This window comes from Lathyrus oleraceus, chromosome 7, assembly GCF_024323335.1.
Source record: "Lathyrus oleraceus cultivar Zhongwan6 chromosome 7, CAAS_Psat_ZW6_1.0, whole genome shotgun sequence".
NCBI classification, from domain to species: Eukaryota; Viridiplantae; Streptophyta; class Magnoliopsida; order Fabales; family Fabaceae; genus Lathyrus; species Lathyrus oleraceus.
In genome coordinates this window covers 403,473,399-403,498,447 of record NC_066585.1, presented here as the reverse complement: position 1 = coordinate 403,498,447, position 25,049 = coordinate 403,473,399, and the positions used below count along the sequence as shown (strand labels likewise).

Sequence of the window (25,049 nt, the reverse complement as noted above, 5' to 3'; positions counted from 1 at the left end):
CATTTAGGCAAGTTTTCATGATCGTTGCACTCACTTTAAGCCTATTTTGCATCAAGAACAAAGCTCTATTTCAAAATTTCTCCAACACGAAAGTTGTTCCTCTTGTTCCACGCTTTCTAGAGATATAAAGTTTTCTCCATTTGGATTAGAATTGAGAAAGTTATGCTTAGTCAAAGTGAGATATTTTTTTAGGACACTTAGAAAAATTTCTAAGTCCAAAATCTTCAAAATTTGTCAAGACTTCTTGGCCAGTTTTCTTGCACTTCAAGGCATTATTTGAAAATACTTTCTTCACAACAATTGTACCTTGCCATGTCCTATTTCACATCCTTTTGGAATCATCTCATTTGGATCCATGGTTTGAGAGATACATTCATTTAAAGTAGGCATCATGACTTGATTTTCTAGGCAGATATTGGGTCTGGCTGGCCCAATCAGATTTTCTAAGCATGCTGCACAAACCAGTCACATTTTTTTACCTTTTTTGGACATGCATTGGACATCCATTCACTTAAGGTTGGCCCAAAATAACAACATTTTACTCCTCACTTCACACTTTTATTCTTATGGATAAATCACTTATTAAAAAGCCCATGAGAACACCTAATCCACCCTATTTAAGAAGCTGAAACCCTAACCCTAAAGGAGCATTTGAATTTCGTGACAAGGAGGCAAAGCTTCATCACATATCAGATTCCATTCCACTTCTATTTTCCATTAGGTAATCATCTCTTCCATGACCATGTTTTGATATATCTACGCTTGCTTACCATGTTCATCACCATTAATCCTTCCATTTTCATATTTCTTTTTCTTATTTAAAATATTTTCTTCGTCCATAAAATTACCCAAAAATATTTTTCACTTTTCTTAACGTTTTATTTAATTTTATATAATTTTTATTTTTGTATTTTTTTAATATTAATATTTTATTTTAATTATTTATTCTAAATGGTCCATTTTAACACACTTTTTTTTATTGATTTTATTTTTATGACTTAAAAATATTGTTAGCACCTTTTCTTGGAATTTTATTTCACATTTTCAATTTATTTTGGATTTATTTTTGACCTAGTTTGGTTGGTTGACTTTTAATTTGACTTCTGTTTTATTTTAATTAATTCGCGTACCAATTTTCATTATTTTTAAAATATTTTTGGGGGATGATGATGTGCTGACCCCACCTTATTTAGTTTAATTTTTCATAATTTTCTTGATTAATTTACTATTTATTCTTGATTTATTTCTAACCTAGTCTTATTAATTGACTTTTGGTTTGACCTATGTTTTGTTTTAATTAGTTCACGTGCCAATTTTCATTATTTTTAAAATCTTTTTGGGGGATGATGATGTCCTGACCCCACCTTATTTAGTTTAATTTTTCATAATTTTCTTGATTAATTTACTATTTATTTGTTATTTTTTAAGTTGACTAGAATTTTCAGTTGACTTCTTTATGATCGATGTTTGACTTAGGGATTGCTTATGGCAATTGAAGAGATCTTTTGATCCTCCCTCATTCATCTCATATGCCATGTATTAGAGGCCTTCTACCTTGATTTTATTTGGTCCTTACTTTATTTCCTGATTAAATTATTCAGTGGACCCTTCGTGTGCATATTTTCATCTGTTTGATTCATCTGTTATCTTTTATACTTGTTTCTCTCATTCATGCTTTCTATTGCTTGTTTATTTAACATGTTCATACTCCCATGCATTGTTTAAATGCTCAATTATTTGATTCTTTGGTTTGATTATATATTGTTTATTTATCCGATCTGATTGATAATTGTTGCCTACTTGTATGATGTATGAGGTGTCGCAACCTGGAAAATGGAATGCGAAAAAAAACAATCGGCGAAAGAAAATGACAGAAGAGTCGCCACCGTGCGTTATTCATCCCAAAGGAGGGAAAGGAAACGCTCGAAGTAAACCTGAAAAAGGAAAGGACAAGACGGGGTCTCGCAACCAAATCTTGGGTTCGGGAGTCGGTTATGCGAAGGGAAGGTATTAGCACCCCTACGCATCCATAGTACTCTACAGGATCCACTTTTGTGGTTTTTGTCTAAAGGGTATGGGTTTACCTAATGTGTTTATTTACTAAAAAGGTTAAGAGAAATGACTCGCACGGATGTCGCATCCACTGCATACGTATCTCATCTGAATATGAGAATCAGAGTCTTCGTAGCTCGGCTGATCTATGGGTTGGGGGATGTGTGCTCGCTAAGACATCGCGTCTCATGCCTACGTATCTCATCTGGAATGAGAATCAGAGCAAGCCGTAGTTCGGCTAACTACGGGGTTATGGAGTGGGTTTTGGATGAACGACGTTACTACGCAATCTACCGGATGCTCGACCTTTGGAGACTTACTCACCTGTAGTAGAAGGAGTAAACGTGTGTTATGGAGAAGAAAAATCAATGAAGGGTTTGTTTGCATTGTAGGAACGCGCATGCAAAAGGGTAATGAGGATAAGACCTCATAGCTCTTAACCCTGGACAAAGGAACCTGCATAAAGTAAACACAAAAACATTGCCTCCTATCGAGGTCATCTAGCTAGGAAAGCAGTAAAATGCGGGAAAAATGTAAAAGTACCACACGGATAAAGATCTGAAGTAACAGCGATTAAAGGAACGATAAACCCTGAGATCCTTCCAAGCTAACATCATCAAAGAAAGTGGGTCAGTACTGTCGCGGCGGGATTTTTCACGAGATTAAGTATTGATTGAACTTAACCCGTTTGAAAAATATTTTAAATGCAAGAGTCGCCACCGTCTTTTATTTTATCCAAAAAAGAGTAAGGGAAAAATAACGATAAATCCCTTTAGAGTTACGGGTTCGGGGTTTGGTTATGCAAAGGGAAGGTATTAGCACCCTCTACATCTGTGGTACTCCACAGGAACCTTTTTGCTTATGTTTATGTGAATGCTTTGCTTTTTTCGCTTTGATCGTTTGATTGGGGAGATGAGAAAAGAACTTGATTTTATTGTTTTTGGACTCGATAAAGTCGTAGACTTCATGCCTACGTATCTCCAATGCGCAATGGAGAAATCAGAATCCACGTAGTTCTCCCAAAAGAAAAGGGGAAAGTCTGTTTTGTTGATTTTAGATTTGAACGAGCCTAGACCCTAAAGAAATAAATAAATGGGCTCATTACAAGAAAGCCCAAGAGTAAGCTTATGAGTGTGTGAAAGGGGTTTCTTAAACGGCGACCGTTGGAATCGCATCGGGTTTCTCTTTTTTGGATTTTTCGATTTTTTAACATAAAACGTGAACAATACGATTAAACACACAATACAAAAAATAAAAAATGCGAGAAAGTAAATTATTACAACACAGTTAGCTATGAATAGTTAGTATTACGAATAGTTAGTGGAGTTAATCGAGCTGAAACTGAAACGAAACGGTTAGTAACAACATAAACAAATATAAAAAAACAATATAAACATTTACTTTAGACAAAATAAACGTTTGATATAAATAAACATTTAATTTAAAATAAACATTTAAACAAATAATTAATTTAACTAACACTTAAATAAAACATATATGCAAAATAATAATAAAAGATAAACAATATTTAGTAAACAAAAGTAATATATATATATATATATATATATATATATATATATTAAAACACATGTTGGCAAGCCGAAACTTTGCCGATTTTAGAGATAAGTGAAGAATATTACCTTGTGCGAAGAGGATGAACTTCTGATCGTCCAAATGATCGACCGAAAGCTGGAAACTGTCACCGACGCAGTGCTGGCTGCCTTCGTGAGTACCTGACTTTAACGTCGCTTTTGATCGGTGAAACGACGCCGGAATGAAATGAACCTTGGATATTTGTGACTTGGACTCAACGAACTTCAAAGATATGAAATCGGTTTTGTGTTTCGGTGAATAATCGGGACGATTTTGGGTTACCGAAAATGAAGAACAAGTGAAATACGGTAATGCTTTTGGAAAAATATTTCTTTTCAATTCTCTGTTTCTCTCACCACATGTTTTTTCTTACTGATCCACCCTCTTCTTTTCTTACTAACAACATCTATATATATATATATATATATATATATATATATATATATATATATATATATATATATATATATATATATATATATATATATATATATATATTTAGATTACTTAAACAATAGGAAACCTAAAAAAATATCTAACATAAATTAATAATATATATTTAGATTACTTAAACAATAGGAAACCTAAAAAAAATATCTAACATAAATTAATAATATATATTTAGATTACTTAAACAATAGGAAACCTAAAAAAATATCTAACATAAATTAATAATATAATTTATATATTATATAATAATAATAATAATAATAAACTAATATAATATTAATCCTAATTAAATAAACTAATTAACAACTAAACACAATTAATATTAAGCACAAATAATATTAAACGGCAGACGATTAAAATACGATAAAATCGAGTGACACGAACGCGATAAAAACGATGACAATTTGCACAGCAAAACAAACAAATTGATAAAACCAATAAACCAGTAAACCGGTAAACCAGTAAAATCAACAACACGACTCAAACAGACTCGATTAAATCACACGGCATAACACGTAATTAAATAAACAACCCTAGGCAATAATAAAATCAACACGACATCACGAAAACGCTGACAAACACAATCACAAATAATCGGACCATACGAAAACTCTAATATATTCGAAATACAGTCAAAATACCGACAAACAAACAATTAAAAAAACGCACAAAACCTAATCGAAGCGATGCCACGGACAAAAGAGATAAGCGAGATAAATACGAGGCAACGATATCGGCCAGGTTTTGCTAAAACAACGAAATACAACGCGGTAAGCAACGAAAACACACAAAACCTAATCAAACCAGTTGTCATGCGAAGTTTAAGAAATTGAGATGAATACGAGACAACGAGATTAATCAGGATATGGTCAACAAAGCCAAAGTCAAATTTTGGGGTGCGACAGATGCCCCTCTTTAATTTACTTAGGCCAGATAGCCGGAGGCTATCAAATGGCGTAAGGTAATTAAATATGACAAACGCCATAAAATTTGACCGCAAATGCATGTATGCATGATGCAAAAGACAGACAGACACAGGAGTGCAAACTCTACTGGGGAAGGACATACACCGACTCAATGCATGAAGGTAAACACTGAGAATACTCAGCTGGGGAAGATTCACTACCTATTCATAGATGGAAAATAGGAGGAAAAGAGATATCGACTCAATATTGACGATACATCACTATCTCATAGATGAAAGTGGGAAAAGATCAATATACAAGAGTACTGATGTGACAGTACATTACCAACTCAAAGATGGAGGTAACAGAAAAGATGAATACCAACTCAAGGATGAAGGTATAACAAGGGCATAATAAGAATCGAACTGCGTTAACTCATGGTTGACAGCTCACTACCCACTCATTGATGAGGTAAACAGGACATGCCAACTCAAAGTTGAAGGCAAGCTTCAAAAGATTGATAATAACACTGCTAGGGAAATCAAATTCCAACTCATTGATGATGGTGTAGATGAAGAATCAGATCTAAGGATCATTGTGCAGACTTACAGTTGAATGCACACTACCAACTCATTGATGAGGTAGACAGAGAAATGCCGACTCAAAGTTGAAGGCAACCACCGATTCATTGACAAAGGTGTTTAAAAGAATTTAGAACATATTCTCCTGGAGATGTTTATCATTACCGACTCAAAGATGACGGTGGAAGGACAAAATGTACCTAACTCATAGATGAAGGTACTCCATCAACTCAAAGACGAAGATGGAATCAGAAGTTATTTGTGCAGACTCAAAGATGAAAGCACACTATCAGTTCAACAAGGATCAAACATACCCTACTCATAGATGAAGGTACTCCATCAACTCAAAGACGAAGATGGAATCATAGGAAAATGTGCGAACTCAATGATGAATGCATATTACCAGCTCAAAGTTGCAGGTACTTCACCAACTCAAAGACGAAGGTGGAATCAAAAGGAATCTGTGCTAAACTCAAAGACGAAAGCACGCTACCAGCTCAAAGTTGCAGGTAGAACCATGGAACTTTCTGTGAGGATGTTATCAACTCATAGATGGAGATAGTACTTAATTTATCCGAGGGATAACAAAGGTTACCACTCATGGATGTAGGTAACTCAAGTTTGTAACGGGTACCAACTCAAAGGTGAAGGTATAAAGGACTTGGACACAATATCTGTCATGTCTGTTTTACTGAATGAGAGTCACAAAGACTATATTGTTGCCTTCTTTTACTGGCAATTTCTGAGCTTTATCTGGAGACACGAGGTTCAAACTAGGATAGAACTAGAATGAAACGGTCAAACAAGACTTCAACTGAAGAGGAATGAACTCATCAGGATTTACAACTGAAAAAACCATCTTCCACGAGGCATAGATCTCTTGTGGGGAACATGACCAATAAAAGGTATTTTGCTGCTTATGAGGATACTCTATATGGAGAGATTGACTCAACCCACAATATAAACAAGGAAACAAGGTGCATATTAATGCAAGCATGATATGTCATAGATATGCATGAATATTTAGTAATGAATGCATGATGGACAGACAAAACTAGGAATAACTAAAAATGTTAACAGCTGCATAAGGACTTGCTGGAGATTTGCACTGAGACTCGCTAGGGAGTAGTACAAAGATTTGCTGGGGAATTGGTACAAGAGCACCATATCCAGGTTTCTTTAAAAGTCTGTCTCTGTTGAGGATTCCGTAGAAGAATGGAGAAGCCTTCTACTTCAAAAATGCAGGAGATTCCCTGTGGTTCTTGAATTTGTGAGGTATATGAGGATTGGACCTTTCTGAGGACTCCGCTGGGGATACAAGGTGTTATCCTCTGGAAATAAGATGATATTGTAAGAGAAGTCCTGCAATTCTTGAATTTGCTGATAATGCAGAAGGGATTATTCTTCTGGAAGACTCCGCTGGGGATAAAGTCCGCTGGGGATAGGTGGTATCTTTCCAGGGAATAAGAATATAGGGGAAATCTATCCTTGATTTTTTTGCTTTAATTATCATGGAGACTTTCTGTATCTGAAGACTCTGCAGGGGATTATGGTGTCTGATATCTGGTTACGAGATCTTTCCTCTAGGAGACTCTGTCGGGGAACAGTGATGTCTGACCTTTGAATATAAATGAGAATTCAGGAGAAATCCTGCAATTCTTGAATTTGCTTAAAATGCATAACACACTCTTCTTTTACTACAAAACATTACTGAGGAGGAGACATATCCTTCTATTGAATGGACAGAGAACAACAGGAGATTCCCTGTAGTTTCTGAATATCAACTTTCTTCACTCGCTGAGGGATGGAGACCTCTGTATTACTCCTGCTCAGGGAAATCAAATCTTCCTTCTCATCCTCTGCTGGGGACATTGCTGATCCCGCCTTAATAAATTACTGGGGAAATACCTGTAGTAATCCCATAGGCCAAATCTGTAACTTAAAACCTGGATCAAAGTCTTCATGATCAATTAACCGGGGAGTCTTCATGATCAATTAAACTGGGGAGTCTTCATGATCAATTAACTGGGGAGTCTTCATGCCCCAAGTGAAGGGAATAAACTTCTTGAAATATTTCTTGCATGATCTCTTGAGGAAAACTAGGAAGCATAGCTGGGGATATCCAGAATCACAACCTCTGCTGGAGAAATATTACTGCCAAGACACCTGTGGAGATTTTTTCATCATATACATATAAGGATAGTAATATGAACATGTCTAGTTGGAATCACATGATTTCAGAATTACTGGGACCACATGTCTCAATCCTTTTATTGATGTCCACAAATCAAAATAAATAATCTTTATATTTTTCAAAAACTATTTTTAATTCAAAACTTTTGTTTCAAAACATATCTGTCAAAGTAAAAGAACTTTCGTAAATTAAAATGAAAATTAAGAGTGCCAAGAAATATAGAAAGGCTCAAATTGATTTGATAGGATGGTAATCAGCCAACAGCGTGATTCCATAGATCTTTACAAATTGGAAAATGGTAATTTCGTGGAAAAAGGGTACGTTGAACTACAATGACATCATTCTCTCTTCCACTTTTGACCTGTATTGCAGCCTTGAGAAAGTTGGAGAACTGTTGAAAATATTCTGATACTTCAATGATCTTATCTCTGTTATGCAGTTACTTGCCTGAAATCCCTAACTTTTGCCTAGATTGCCCTTTCGGGTTTTCAATCTACCGGGATAATATTCTCTTTGTTTTTTTATGTCTTTAATTTCTGCTTGGACCGCCCTTTCAGGTTTTCAGTCCACCGAGACGCTCATTTTTGCCTAAGCCGCCCTTTCGGGTTTTCAACTTAGCGAGCTGTTCTTTTCATTTTTTAGGCGAAGTATTTCTTGACTGCATCTGTATTCACGGGACGTGGAAGCTCTTCACCATCCATGTTTGTAAGAATTAAAGCACCGCCTGAGAAGGCTTTCTTGACAACATAGGGTCCTTCATAGTTAGGAGTCCACTTGCCCCTAGAATCATTGTGAAATAGTATCATCTTCTTGAGCACAAGGTCACCCTCTTTGAATTCTCTCGGCTTAACCTTCCTATCAAATGCCTGCTTCATTCTCTTTTGATATAACTGTCCATGGCACAAGGCAAACATTCTTTTTTCTTCAATCAAATTCAACTGATCGTATCTGCTTTGACACCATTCAGCCTCTGACAACTGAGTTTCCATTAGTATCCTCATTGATGGAATTTCAACCTCTATCGGTAACACAACTTCCATACCGTATACAAGTGAAAATGGGGTTGCCCCAGTTGAAGTACGGACTGATGTTCTATATCCGTGTAGTGCAAAAGGCAGCATTTCATGCCAATCTTTGTAGGTAACAACCATCTTTTGAATGATCTTCTTGATATTCTTATTTGCAGCTTCAACTGCCCCATTCATCTTGGGACGGTAAGGAGAAGAGTTGTGATGCTCGATCCTGAAACTTTCACATAATTCATCCATCATTTTGTTGTTCAGATTGGAGCCATTGTCAGTGATGATCTTGTTTGGAATGCCATATCGGCAAATGAGATTATTTTTGATGAATCTGACCACCACTTGCTTTGTCACCTTTGCATACGAAGTTGCTTCCACCCATTTGGTGAAGTAATCAATTGCCACGAGAATGAAACGGTGTCCGTTGGAAGCTTTGGGTTCAATCATACCGATCATGTCAATGCCCCACATTGAGAATGGCCAAGGAGCAGAAATCACATTCAAAAAGGTTGGTGGTACATGAACCTTATCAGCGTAGATCTGACATTTGTGACACTTCTTTACAAATTTGCAACAATCTAATTCCATGGTCAACCAGTAGTAACCAGCTCTCAACATCTTTCTTGCCATAGAGTGGCCGTTTGCATGAGTACCAAAGGACCCTTCGTGAACTTCTTTCATCAACATTTCTGCTTCCTTTTTGTCAACACATCTGAGTAAGACCATGTCATAATTCCTCTTATAGAGCACATTCTGATTAAGGAAGAAACTTCCTGACAATCTTCTCAAAGTCTTTTTATCTTTTTCTGTTGCTCCAAGAGGATACTCCTGAGTCTGAAGGAAATGCTTGATATCGTGGTACCATGGTTTATCATCAAAACTGGCCTCAGCTGTAAACACATGTGCTGGTCTATCAAGTCGCTTGATCACAATTCTGGGTACTTCGTTTGGAAAACCCACTTGATACATTGAAGACAACGTAGCTAGAGCATCCGCCATATGATTCTCATCCCGAGGAATGTGATGCAATTCAACCTTGGTGAAGAAAGTCAACAATCTTCTTGCATAGTCTTTGTATGGGATCAAGCCAGGGTGGCGTGTTTCCCATTCTCCTTTGATCTGATTGATAACTAACGCTGAGTCACCATAAACAGTAAGATTTTTGATGCGGAGGTCAATGGCTTCTTCAAGACCCATGATACAGGCTTCATATTCAGCAATGTTGTTTGTACATTCAAAGAAAATTCTTGCCGTGAAAGGAATATGAGAACCTTCTGGAGTGATAATGACTGCACCTACTCCATGTCCATAAACGTTGGAAGCTCCATCAAATACTAAACCCCATTGAGAATCTGGTTCAGGCCCTTCTTCAGGAAGTGGCTCTTTACAATCTCTGGATTTTAGGAACATGACATCTTCATCAGGAAACTCATCCTCATTATCATCGTGATCTTCAACGGGTTGGTGAGCAAGGTACTCAGCCAACACACTGCTCTTGATAGCTTTCTGGGTATGATACTCAATGTCGTATTCTGATAACAGCATCTGCCATCTTGCAATCTTACCAGTGAGTGCAGACTTCTCAAAAATGTACTTGATTGGATCCATTTTGGATATCAACCAAGTGGTGTGACTTAACATATACTGCCTCAATCTCTTAGCAACCCAAGCCAATGCACAACATGTCTTCTCGAGTAAGGAGTATCGTGATTCACAGTCAGTAAATTTCTTGCTTAAGTAGTAAATGGCATGCTCTTTCTTTCCAGTTTCGTCTTGTTGACCCAGAATACAGCCCATAGAATTCTCAAGCACTGTCAAATACATAACCAACGGTCTTCCAGCAACAGGTGGTAACAAGATAGGAGGCTCCATGAGGTACTCTTTGATACTGTCAAATGCTTTCTGACAATCCTCTGTCCAAACACAATTCTGACTCTTTCTCAGCAATTTGAAGATAGGTTCACAAGTGGCAGTCATGTGAGAAATAAACCGGGATATGTAATTCAATCGTCCTAGAAAACCTCTCACTTGCCTTTCTGTTTTTGGTGCGGGCATCTCTTGGATAGCTTTTACTTTATCTGGATCAACTTCAATGCCTTTTTGGCTGACAATGAAGCCCAAGAGTTTACCTGACCTGACGCCAAATGTGCATTTGTTCGGATTGAGGCGAAGACGGAACTTCCTCAATCGTTGAAACAGCTTCAATAGATCTACTAAGTGACCTTCTTCTGAACGAGACTTCGCGATCATGTCATCCACATAAACCTCAATCTCTTTGTGCATCATGTCGTGAAAGAGCGTTGTCATGGCTCGCTGGTAAGTAGCACCTGCGCTCTTCAACCCAAACGGCATCACTTGATAACAGAATGTTCCCCATGGTGTTATGAATGTAGTTTTTTCCATGTCTTCGGGAGCCATTTTGATCTGGTTATACCCGGAGAATCCGTCCATGAAGGAGAATATGTCAAACTTTGCTGTATTGTCTACCAACATGTCAATGTGAGGCAGGGGGAAATCATCCTTTGGGCTTTCTCTATTTAAGTCACGATAGTCGACACACATTCGTACCTTCCCGTCCTTCTTAGGAACTGGCACAATATTTGCTATCCACTATGGATACACTGAAGTGGCAAGAAAACCAGCATCTATTTGCTTCAGAACTTCTTCTTTAATTTTGACGGCCATATCTGGATGTGTTCTTCTTAATTTCTGTTTGACCGGTGGACATTCTGGCTTCAAAGGTAGCTTGTGCTCTACGATGTCAGTGTCGAGACCAGGCATATCTTGATAAGACCAAGCAAACACATCTACATACTCTTTCAACAGGCTGATCAATTGCTCCTTGACCTGTGGGGATAACAATGCTCCAAATTTGACTTCTTTCACATTTTCTTCCGAACCCAAGTTGACTGTTTCCAAAGGCTCCTTGTATGGCTGAATAGTGTCTTCTTCATTTTCAAGCTGGCGGGCGACCTCTTCTGGAATCTCATCCCACTCTTCCTCTTCAGCTTCGAATACAGAATGTTCAAAGTTTGGAGAGGGCATGATGTCATTGTGTTCAACGGGTTTAAGTAACCTGTACAAACAATTGTTTTTAGAGGACTGACCATGACATGCAAAAATGTGTTCTTTTTAAGGTTTTTTTTTGTGTTACCATTTTCCGAAAAAGCTGAAAAGATAAAAGGACACAAGTGTATAGGAACACAAAAGATCTTTTTCATGGATAGTACGTTTTTGACAAAAGTGTCCATAAAGCGGAAGATTTTTGAAAACTGCAAAGCTTAATTACTTTGATATGTGGACACAATGTGGGATGTCAACTGCGGTCCAGTTCTTCATAACTACTCCTGGTGTCACAAATCTGGGCCCTTCGTCTTCTGTCTTTTTCTCAAAAGTATCCTCTTCAACTGCTACCATGTTGATAAACCCACCGCTGTGAAAGATATCTTTGAAAGGTCGCACCACTGAAGTCTGCACTTGTTTTCCATCAACAAAGCCTAATCCTGCATGGTTAACATTTTCTGGCAACTCTATCACCTTCCCCCACATTTCTGTAGGACCTGTCTTGACAATCTGCTGGGCGTCTTTGAATGACGTGATTGAACCTTCACTTTTCTTGTAATCATCGATGGTCAGGGCCTGAAATGGAGTTTGAACAGCCGTCTCGTCTACTTCTATCACACTAAACGATGAAAGGTGGCTAATCAGCATAGCCTGCTCCCCATTAACCATCACTATTTGCCCATTCTTGACAAACTTTAACTTTTGGTGTAACGTGGATGTAATGGCACCCGCCTCATGAATCCATGGGCGTCCGAGCAGACAGCTATAAGCTGGCACTATGTCCATAACCTGGAAAGTGATCTGGAATACGTGTGGTCCAATACCAATAGGCAAATCAACTTCTCCAATGACTGTTTTTCTTGATCCATCGAACGCTTTCACAATAATTCCACTGTGCCGCATTTGCCCCCCTTTGTACTTTAGCTTCAACAAGGTAGACTTGGGCATGACATTCAAAGATGAACCGGTGTCAATTAGGATATTAGACAAAGAATCCCCTTGACAATTGGCTGAGATATGGAGAGCGAAATTGTGATTCTTTCCTTCCTCTGGCAGTTCTTCATCACAAAAGCCTAAGCCATTGCACGAAGTGATGTTGCCTACAACATTGTTGAACTGCTCTGCTGTTATATCCTGTTCTACAAAGGCTTGATCAAGCACCTTCAGTAGTGCTTCTCTGTGGACAACTGAGTTCAATAATAAGGATAGGATCGAGATTTTTGACGGTGTCTGTAGCAACTGATCTACCACTTTGTAGTCACTGAGCTTGATAATTCTGAGTAGTTCATCTGTTTCTTTGTCAAGGGTTGAATTGCTTGTTTTCCCTTCTGCTTCTCTTGTCACTGGTACCACGACTACTGGATCTTTCTCAACATTTCTACTTGGGATAACCGGCAGAGCGAACACGCGGCCACTGTGCGTCATTCGGCTATTTGCTGTGATATTGGTAACTGAGGCTAAGGTTTTAATCTCGACCTCTTTACCGTTCTCAATAATAGTTGCTGCATAGCGGTAGGGGACCGCTTTATCTGAAGTGTAAGGCATTGGGCCCGGAGGGCAAATCACTACTGGCTCCCTCGGATGATAAGCTATCTCTACTTTCTCTGGAATGTTGAAGCAAGGAATGATGACATTCACCTCTTGTTCTTGTGATTCTGGAGAACTCACTTGTCTAGAAATCTGAATCAAACCCTGATCAAAGACACCTTGCAAATCATTTTGAATCTTTCTACAACCTCTTGAATTGATTGAACATGTACCACAGATCTGGTGGTCATGTTGGAATAGACCATGAGCACATAAAACAGAATGAATTTCAACCAAAGACTGTCGAATCTCCTCTATCTTCGTAACACGTTGTTCATTGAGACAAACTTCTATATTGTTCACTGATGAAGGACCATGACTTGGCATTGGATTGTCCTTCACATTGGGACCCATGTTCTTGAAGATCAGGATACCTGCTCTTGTCAACTTCTGTACTTCCAACTTTAAAGCAAAACAGTTGTCTAAGTCATGACCTGGAGCATTCTGATGAAAGGGACAAGATACCTCTGGCTTGTACCACCAAGGTAGCACTTCTGGTACAGGAGGTCGTGGTCGTGGTTGCACAAGGTTTTTAGTGATCAAAGCTGGATACAATTCTGCATATGACATTGGAATTGGATCAAAATTGGTTCTTCTTTGCTGCTGTGGTGGACGTTGTTGTAACTGATGTTGATGTTGTTGAGGTTGATGTTGTTGCTGATACTGAGTATTCTGTTGGAAGCGGTTGGTACGCTGCTGAGGGTATTGGACTTGAACTGGAGCGGAAGTGATTACTGGAGTCACGGCTGCTATATATTGGTGTTGGGAATGTTAAGGATAATTGATCCTTCTTGGATGATTATAGGACACAGCATTAGTTTCTTGTTCCTTCTTTTTCATAAAACCGCCGTACCTCTTTGCCCCGCTTGAAGATGAACTTCCTTCTCTGACTAGACGCCCTTCTCGAACTGCTTCCTCTAAACGGACTCCCATGTTTACCATGTCAGTAAAGTCTATAGGAGCGCTTGCAATCATCCTCTCGTAATAAAAAGTATCAAGAGTCTTTAAGAACACTTTCGTCATCTCCTTTTCTTCCATAGGTGGAACAACCTGTGCTGCAATTTCGCGCCACCTTTGCGCATATTCACGGAATGTCTCCTTTTCTCTTTGTTGCATGGACCTCAACTGATCTCGGTCTGGCACATTATCAAGGTTGTATTTGTAATGTTTGATAAAGGCCTCGCCTAAATTGTTGAAAGTCTTGATCTGAGAACTGTCTAATCCCATATACCAGCGTAAAGCTGCACCGGTAAGGCTGTCTTGAAAACAATGAATGAGCATCCTTTGGTCGTTGGTGTACATTGACATCTTTCGCACGTACATAACCAAATGGGTCTGTGGACAAGAACTTCCTTTGTACTTTTCAAATTCTGGTAGTTTAAATTTTGCTGGCATCCTTACGTCTGGAACCAAACACATATCATTTACATCTCTGCCAAACAGTTCTTTCCCATGAAGAGCTTTTATCTCTTTTTGTAATTCCGCAAACTGATCCTGGAATTCATCCATTCTATCATTGAGACCAGGATCCTCACTTGGGGTAGGGCCGTGATAGACAGGTTCTCCTAGGTGAGGAGTATAGTGAACAACGGGAGGCACATTAGTGAAGACAGGAGCATTTGGTGGAACGAACTCTTGTTGATATCTATCTTGATTAAGATCCCTGGGTATTTCCCAAGGACGGGATGCTGTGATGGTAACAGAAGTGACTGGGACAGCGTTGATTTCTGAAGCGATGACTGTAGTGACGGGTGCTGCTGTTGTCTGATTCTGAATTTGAGGTTGATTCGGTGCCGAAGTCTGTCCTGAATTATGAACTTGAGCCCTAGCCTGGGCTTCCTCTGCTTATAGACGGGCGGTTAACATTTGGTTGCACATCTCTGCTGCATGTGCTTGCGCCTGGATCTGTTGTGCTTCGGCAACCTGAGCTTGTGCTGTTTGAAGTTGAGCAGCTTGGGCTGCTTGGTTTGCTATCAATGTCTCGACCATAGCAGAAAGGCGGTCAACCTGAGCTTTCAATTCTCGATTCTCGTTATCTGTTATCTCCATTCTTCTTTTGTAGTTGGCTCTTGTGTTGTAATTATGCGTCAGCTTGAAATGGATCTACTGGCGGGAAGCAACTGTTAGAAGACTGGACCAAGACAGACAACCTGTATGCACGTGATGCATGGATATGCAAAATGAATGATTTTCCAAGGAACTCTAAGTGAAGGAAAAGATAGAATTGCAAATATTTTTGATAACAAAACAAAATTTTTCATTTTAAGCATTTTTATCAAAATATACAAAGTTATCAACCCAAAATACAACCAAGAAAACCATTTAAGGACATGTGTCATCAGGACGAGCATAAACAAGTAGGAGTTGTCCTTCAAGTCTCTCAATTCTTTCTTCATAGGCCTTCTGCATAAAAGCTTTCTCCTTCACCAAACTGTCTACAAGACCTTTCCATGCACCTGAGGACTGTGGAATCTGGGAGTAATCTGTTGTGCCTGAGGAAAATAAATCCTCTTGCACCCTTGGACGTTTACCTGCACGATCTTCTCCACTCTGCTCCTTTAACTGTCTCTGAAGTTCTTCATTTTCCATTTCGAGCACCTGGGCCTTATCCTTCCAAGCGTCTCTCTCTTTCTTGACCCTCTCCAAGGTGGCTTGGAGTTCTTCTTTGTCATCTAGCGGAAGGTAGGGGGTCTTCAACGGAGCGGGTTTGATAGGATCATGATGTGGGTATGGCATTTTCAACTGTATAGCTTTGGCTCTGATCCACTAGAGGTACGGCTCATAGGAGGTACAATCTTTCTTACCCAATTCAAGTCTCCCTTTGCGACAAACACGATGCCAAGCTCTTACTACTCTCTCTTTCATGGTAGGGTCCTCCTCGTTATCCCTCAAGAAAATACCTTCTAAAAGAATGTTAGGAGGCTTGTCCTTCATAGGGTAACCGAGTTGTCTCCTAGCAAGTACTGGATTATAAGAAATGATTCCCTTTGTGCCCATGAGAGGCACATTGGGGAACTCCCCGCAACTATCAATGATCTTCACATCATCTAAAACTCAACTATACCATGCAATATCTGACTGGGTAAGAGACATAATCCTCTGTGACCACTGAAGTCCTGACTTGCGATCCCAAAAAGTAGCTAACTTAGGAAGATGCGAGACAAACCATTTGTAGAGTAACGGTATACAGCAGACTATGGTTCCTCCTCCTTTCAAAGTACGGTAATGGATGGAATGATAGGTGTCTCCGAGCAAAGTTGGAACAGGATTACCACTTAGGAAGATGCGTATAGCATATGAATCCACAAAACCTTCAATATTAGGAAATAGTAACAAACCGTAGATCAACAAGGCGAACAGATGCTCCATAATAATATCACAACCTTGACTGGCAAAATAAGAAACCTTCCCCATTAAGAACTTGGCAGTGAAACCTGAAAGTCCTCCTTTGGTGGTGAAGTTATTCTTGAATTCTGACTTCTTCATGTACAACACTTTTGCAAGAGAACTGTGCTCGGGTAACTTTTCTGAACCAGAGAAAGGTACTGTATCAGCAACTGGGATGTGAAGCAACTGGGCATACTCTTCCAATGTAGGCATGAGTTGATAGTCTGGGAGTGTGAAACAGTGATAGACTGGATCATAGAACTGTACTAATGTCTGCAATAACCCTTCTTCCATCCTAAGTGTCAATAAAGATATAAGTTCCCCATATCTGTCTCTGAAACCAATAGGATCTGCGATCGAAGAAACCAGTTTCTTTAGTTCATCTATCTTTGGATTGATGAGATTGTACTTTTTCACACTTCTCCATCCAAAATCCATGTTTCCTGCAATATTTGCAATCCTCACTTTAAGTTCCTTGGAAAAAGGTTGAAATGATGGGAATGAATGCATGTCATGCATGAATGCAACAAACACAAACATGGTCAAACAATACAAGGCTCAAAGTTCATCACCAGCATGGAGTTTAGGACAAAGCCCCAAGATAAGTTATAAGGTTCACCTGCCAAACGGGTTCTAAAAGTTCCCAAGGTTATGGATCCTTCTTCGGATAATACCGGGTTAAGCAACTGCTCGCTTTCCAATATTATTCTCAAAAGAATCTCGCTTGAGTGTGATATCGCGTATCAACCAAACCAGACTTTTGGTCCGAAGTGGTCACCGCATCACATCCTAAGTAAGGCCAAGATGGGGTAAAGGTAAACTAAGGTCCTTGGCTTCACGGGCCCGTCGAAAGCAACAATGCCTCACAAATGACTTGTTTAGCACTATCACCCTCAAAGAGGCCTCCACCAAGCGGACAAAGGCTCAAGTCAACTCGGTAAGGATTGTCTCCTATCAAGTCAACCTGAATTATCATCCATCCTATCTCAAATGTGCCCCAAATCCGGGTATAGGATTTATCACAAGTATCCCCCAAAACCCAAAATAATAAACATTACAAACAATACAATTTAGCAAATATTCACAAAGCAAACATATAAATAAGCAAAGATAGGCTAAACCCTCAAATAAGTTTAATCATGTAATTCCCCAGCAGAGTCGCCATTCTGTCGCGGCGGGATTTTTCACGAGATTAAGTATTGATTGAACTTAACCCGTTTGAAAAATATTTTAAATGCAAGAGTCGCCACCGTCTTTTATTTTATCCAAAAAAGAGGAAGGGAAAAATAACGATAAATCCCTTTAGAGTTACGGGTTCGGGGTTTGGTTATGCAAAGGGAAGGTATTAGCACCCTCTACATCTGTGGTACTCCACAGGAACCTTTTTGCTTATGTTTATGTGAATGCTTTGCTTTTTTCGCTTTGATCGTTTGATTGGGGATATGAGAAAAGAACTTGATTTTATTGTTTTTGGACTCGATAAAGTCGTAGACTTCATGCCTACGTATCTCCAATGCGCAATGGAGAAATCAGAATCCACGTAGTTCTCCCAAAAGAAAAGGGGAAAGTCTGTTTTGTTGATTTTAGATTTGAACGAGCCTAAACCCTAAAGAAATAAATAAATGGGCTCATTACAGGAAAGCCCAAGAGTAAGCTTATGAGTGTGTGAAAGGGGTTTCTTAAACGGCGACCGTTGGAATCGCATCGGGTTTCTCTTTTTTGGATTTTTCGATTTTTTAACATAAAACGTGAACAATACGATTAAACACACAATACAGAAAATAAAAAATGCGAGAAAGTAAATTATTACAACACAGTTAGCTATGAATAGTTAGTATTACGAATAGTTAGTGGAGTTAATCGAGTTGAAACTGAAACGAAACGGTTAGTAACAACATAAACAAATATAAAAAAACAATATAAACATTTACTTTAGACAAAATAAACGTTTGATATAAATAAACATTTAATTTAAAATAAACATTTAAACAAATAATTAATTTAACTAACACTTAAATAAAACATATATGCAAAATAATAATAAAAGATAAACAATATTTAGTAAACAAAAGTAATATATATATATATATATATATATATATATATAATATATATATATATATATATATATAATATATATATATATATATATATATATATATATATATATATATATATATATATAATATATATATATATATATATATATATATATATAATATATATATATATATATATATTTATTTATTTATTTTTAGACAATAAATATATAGTAGACAAAAATAATATATATGTACATTTAGACAAATAATATATAATAGACAAAAATATATATATATATATATATATATATGTATGTATATATATATATATATATATATATATATATATATATATATATATATATATATATATATATATATATATTTAGATATATAATAGACAAAAATAATATATATATATATATATATATATATATATATATATATATATATATATATATATATATATATATATATATAGATAAATAATATATTAAAACACATGTCGGCAAGCCGGAACTTTGCCGATTTTAGAGATAAGTGAAGAATATTACCTTGTGTGAAGAGGATGAACTTCTGATCGTCCAAATGATCGACCGAAAGCTGGAAACTGTCACCGACGCAGTGCTGGCTGCCTTCGTGAGTACCTGACTTTAACGTCGCTTTTGATCGGTGAAACGACGCCGGAATGAAATGAACCTTGGATATTTGTGACCTGGACTCAACGAACTTCAAAGATATGAAATCGGTTTTGTGTTTCGGTGAATAATCGGGACGATTTTGGGTTACCGAAAATGAACAACAAGTGAAATACGGTAATGCTTTTGGAAAAATATTTCTTTTCAATTCTCTGTTTCTCTCACCACACGTTTTTTCTTACTGATCCACCCTCTTCTTTTCTTACTAACAACATCTATATATATATATTTAGATTACTTAAACAATAGGAAACCTAAAAAAATATCTAACATAAATTAATAATATATATTTAGATTACTTAAACAATAGGAAACCTAAAAAAAATATCTAACATAAATTAATAATATATATTTAGATTACTTAAACAATAGGAAACCTAAAAAAATATCTAACATAAATTAATAATATAATTTATATATTATATAATAATAATAATAATAAACTAATATAATATTAATCCTAATTAAATAAACTAATTAACAACTAAACACAATTAATATTAAGCACAAATAATATTAAACGACACACGATTAAAATACGATAAAATCGAGCGACACGAACGCGATAAAAACGATGACAATTTGCACAGCAAAACAGACAAATTGATAAAACCAATAAACCAGTAAACCGGTAAACCAGTAAAATCAACAACATGACTCAAACAGACTCGATTAAATCACACGGCACAACACGTAATTAATTAAACAACCCTAGGCAGTAATAAAATCAACACGACATCACGAAAACACTGACAAACACAATCACAAATAATCGGACCATACGAAAACTCTAATATATTCGAAATACAGTCAAAATACCGACAAACAAACAATTAAAAAAACGCACAAAACCTAATTGAAGCGATGCCACGCACAAAAGAGATAAGCGAGATAAATACGAGGCAACGATATCGGCCAGGTTTTGCTAAAACAACGAAATACAACGCGGTAAGCAACGAAAACACACAAAACCTAATCAAACCAGTTGTCATGCGAAGTTTAAGAAATTGAGATGAATACGAGACAACGAGATTAATCAGGATATGGTCAACAAATCCAAAGTCAAATTTTGGGGTGCGACAAGTACATATAATCGGAATGAACCTCCAGGGGGTATCCCATAAATAAAGTGGGAAACCACGCCAGTTATCCCTGCAAACGTCATGTGAGCCCTCACAAAAAAAACTCAACAAACAGGTTAGAGAAACAAAATAGGGTAACCAAGAGTTGCCCCTAAATCAAAATGTAACCACATGAATAATTCCATCAAAATTCACAAAAAGCTCACAAAAAGCAATCAAGGGTAGGAGGCCTAAACCTCTTGTCAAACACATGCATCAAAAGGGTATCAAATTCATCCATAATACCTCATACATTTAGAGCATTCAAATTAAAGGCATAAAGATGATGGATATATGGCAAACCTGATTGGAGAGCTTGATTGAAATTGAGTTGCACCCGTGAGGTTTACAAAACAATCTTTAGGGTTTATGTGAGGCAGAGGTGATTCTGTGCAGTTGAGTTCCCTTCAGGGTTTGGAGGCTGCTCTGAACTCTGTTAGTTCTTCTCTCACTATCTTTTTCCTCAGGGTTTTGTTCCAAGGAAACCTCAGAGTATTTTGCTTCCCTCCTTTTCTCAAGTGAATCTCCAAGTGTAACTCCAAGTGTGTTTTCCTCTACTGAAACTTCAGTATTTATAGACTGATTTTCGTGGGTAGTGGGCTCAAATGAGGGAGACCCAAGTCCAAAAAAATTTGTTATATTTTATTTATTTATTTAATTAATTTTATTTATTTATTTATTTTTAACTTCTTCTTTTTTCAGGAAAAATGAAGGGTAAATTTTGGGGTATTACAGCTGCCCCTATTCAATCAACTGGAGACCCGGAAAGAAGATGGCAGCTGCTTTCGTACTTTCGAGGTATCAAGGGATTGAATACAATAAAAGCCCAAAAATTTGCACTGAAGTGAAGTGAAGTAACAATGTCTGTCAGAATCGGCAAAGAGGTGGTCTTGAAAGAAGAATCTGTCTGGTACGGTGAGAGTCAGTCTGAATACCGAAAAAGAATGTTAACTTGGATACCAAAATAAATGGTAACACAGAAATAACCATGGCCTGAATGCCACTCATCAGTCTGAATACTGGAAAGGACTTCGATCTGAACATCGGAAAATTGGCCTGAATGCCACAAGTTGCATCGACCTGAACGTCGGAAACTTCTTCGATCTGAACATCGGAAAATTGACATGAATGCCACAAGTTGCATCGACCTGAACGTCGGAAACTTCTTCGATATGAACATCGGAAAATTGGCCTGAATGCCACAAGTTGCATCGACCTGAACGTCGGAAACTTCTTCGATCTGAACATCGGAAAATTGGCCTGAATGCCACAAGTTGCATCGACCTGAACGTCGGAAACTTCTTCGATCTGAACATCGGAAAATTGGCCTGAATGCCACAAGTTGCATCGACCTGAACGTCGGAAACTTCTTCGATCTGAACATCGGAAAGACTGGCCTGAATGCTACAAGTTGCATCGACCTGAACGTCGGAAACTTCTTCGATCTGAACATCGGAAAATTGACCTGAATGCCACAAGTTGCATTGACCTGAACGTCGGAAACTTCTTCGATCTGAACATCGAAAAACTGGCCTGAATGCCACAAGTTGCATCGACCTGAACGTCGGAAACTTCTTCGATCTGAACATCGGAAAACTGGCCTGAATGCCACAAGTTGCATCGACCTGAACGTCGGAAACTTCTTCGATCTGAATATCGGAAATTGGTCTGAATGCCACTTCGGTCTAAATACCGGAAACTGGCCTGAACGCCACTTCGATCTGAATATCGAAAAACTAGCCTGAACGCCACTTCGATCTGAATATCGGAAATTTCATGCCTGTCAACATTGGCAGAAATAGGGAATGATAATAGAGGCGGCGCATGGGCCAATGACACTTGATGGGGATAACCAAGGTGGGTCATGAACAATCTTCAGTCTGAGTACTGGAAACAACTTCTAGCTTATCACTTGGGATACCGAGAATGTTTTATGCTTACATGCGTATGTTTGAATCTTTCAATGGCGTAATGCTCCATGAAAATGGAAATGCTACGCGATTTGGGAGGATGCAATGCAATATGATTCTACATGCAGGGATGCGAAATGCTGGGTAGAATGCCAAGCTGAGGCAAGGGGATCTACTGGGGAAATGATCACCATCTTCTGGACCCTGGCAAGGCTGTTGGAGATGCACAGCGCAAAGAATTCTGTGGGGAAATGACCCGCCACACGGTGTTCTAGCAATGACGAAATACCGAGATTTTGATTGGGGAGAGAACGACACTGAACACCTGCTGTTGGGGAAAGCGATAGTGGTTCTGGTAACCACGATCTGCGAGAGATGACTCAGCAGGGGAAGAAAACACTGATACGGTACCGAGGTTCTGCTTCAAGGAAAGAAACCATGGATCTGGCATTGGGATTATCGATCTGGCCTCGAACTCTAAGGAGCAGCCACTTCTGCTGGGAAGATACAGTCTGGCACTGTCAACTCCGCTGGGGATATATAGTCTGGCACTGTCAACTCTACTGGGGAGTGTATGTCCTGAAACAAACGCTTGGGGAAGTACAATGGTGAGAACTTGCTGGGGATTGAAGAATCCAACACTCTGATCAGCTCTGCAGGGATAAGATACCAGATTCGTCTGTTGGCGACTTCACTGGGGAAGATATTCACGATCATCTGCAGGGGATTTTAAGGAAATGCCCCGAGGGTATCTGTTCTGAATAGACGATCCAAAGCACTTAAAATTTACAGCAATTTTAAATGTTTATTAAGCATGTACCTGTAAAGCCCTTATGTGTCATGATGCAATGTTTATCAAAAATTCGGACGTCATTTTTGCAAATAAAACAGTAAAATGAAAATGAAAACAGAGATATACTGAATAACATGATTTTATTGATTGAATGGCCTCTGAATAGGCATTTACATCAGGAAGCAATCCATGGAAAGAGGTAATCGCACAAAAGATAAAAACAAAAATTAATCTAATGGCAATGTGAAATGGATTTCTATTGGGTTCCAATTCTGTTATGACTTGCCCGTCTTCAAGATCCTCCAGATGATCAGCCTTCTGAAAAGGTGATTGGACTGTTTCCTACCTTTCGAAAATTTCCAGTTATCGACATGAGATGAGATTCAGAACTAACTCAGAACGCAGTCATTCGCTTAATCCCTAACTTTTGCCTGGATCGCCCTTTTCGGGTTTTCAATCCACCGGGATACCCATTTTTGCCTAAGTTGCCTTTTCAGGTTTTCAACTTACCGGGTGTACGATCTTTTCATTTTTAATCCCTAATTTTTGCCCGAACCTTTTCATTTTCTTGATTCGTCGGGATGCCCATTTTTTGCCTGGACTATTCTTTTTACTGTCCAGCGGGTCTATTTTATGCGAAGTATTTTTTAACTGCGTCTGAGTTCACAGGGGAAGTGAAGTTTTCACCATCCATAGTTGCAAGCATTAAAGCCCCACCATCAAAAACCTTGGTGACAATATACGGTCCATCATAGTTAGGAGTCCACTTGCCCCTGTGATCTGTCTGAGGAGGAAGGATCCTTTTCAACACTAAATCTCCGACTTGGAAACAACGAGGACGCACTTTCTGATCAAAGGCTCTCTTCATCCGACTCTGATACAACTGCCCATGACAAATGGCTGCCATTCGCTTCTCTTCGATAAGACTCAACTCATTGAACCTTGTCCGAATCCATTCGGCTTCGTCTAACTTGACATCCAACAGGACTCTTAGAGAAGGAATCTCCACTTCAACAGGTAGGACTGCTTCCATACCATACACAAGGGAGTAAGGGGTTGCCCCGGTCGATGTACGTACTGAAGTGCGGTACCCATGCAAGGCGAAAGGTAGCATCTCATGCCAATCTCTGTACGTGACGACCATCTTCTGCACAATCTTCTTTATGTTCTTATTTGCCGCCTCAACAGCGCCGTTCATGTTAGGGCGGTAAGGGGAAGAATTGTGATGCTGAATGTTGAAGTTCTGACACAACTCCTTCATCATTTTGTTGTTGAGATTAGAACCATTATCAGTAATGATTCTTTCGGGAATCCCATAGCGACAAATGATTTCTTTCTTAATGAAATGGGCAACCACATGTCTGGTGACATTCGCGAACGACGCTGCCTCGACCCACTTCGTGAAATAGTCGATGGCAACAAGGATGAAGCGATGCCCATTGGAAGCAGTCGGCTCAATCTTTCCAATCATGTCAATGCCCCACATAGAAAACGGCCACGGCGAAGTCATCACATTCAGAGGATTTGGCGGTACATGCACCTTATCAGCATAAATCTGGCATTTATCACACTTCCGAGCATATTTGAAGCAATCTGACTCCATGGTCATCCAATAATAACCCGCTCTCAACAATTTCTTAGCCATTGCATG

The 25,049-nt window shown here is 38.4% G+C and overlaps 1 protein-coding gene across 1 annotated transcript; it reads right to left on the bottom strand.

The window, feature by feature from the left end:
- Positions 1-1,796: 1,796 nt before the first annotated feature.
- On the bottom strand, positions 1,797-13,801 carry LOC127104035 (uncharacterized). The gene is made up of 2 exons (XM_051041253.1): positions 12,143-13,801; positions 1,797-1,826 (listed from the first exon to the last, which is right to left on the bottom strand). The coding sequence occupies exons 1-2, from the start codon at positions 13,799-13,801 to the stop codon at positions 1,797-1,799; spliced, it is 1,689 nt and encodes a 562-aa protein (XP_050897210.1).
- Positions 13,802-25,049: the final 11,248 nt, after the last annotated feature.

Bases quoted from the DNA above. Each gene is read 5' to 3' on its own strand.
- LOC127104035 (XM_051041253.1), bottom strand. From the start codon at position 13,801: ATGGGTCCCAATGTGAAGGACAATCCAATGCCAAGTCATGGTCCTTCA. The intron at 1,827-12,142 runs GTAGTTATGAAG...TCCATTTTCCAG, and splicing joins CCAGATTTGTGACACCAGGA to GTTGCGACACCTCATACATC.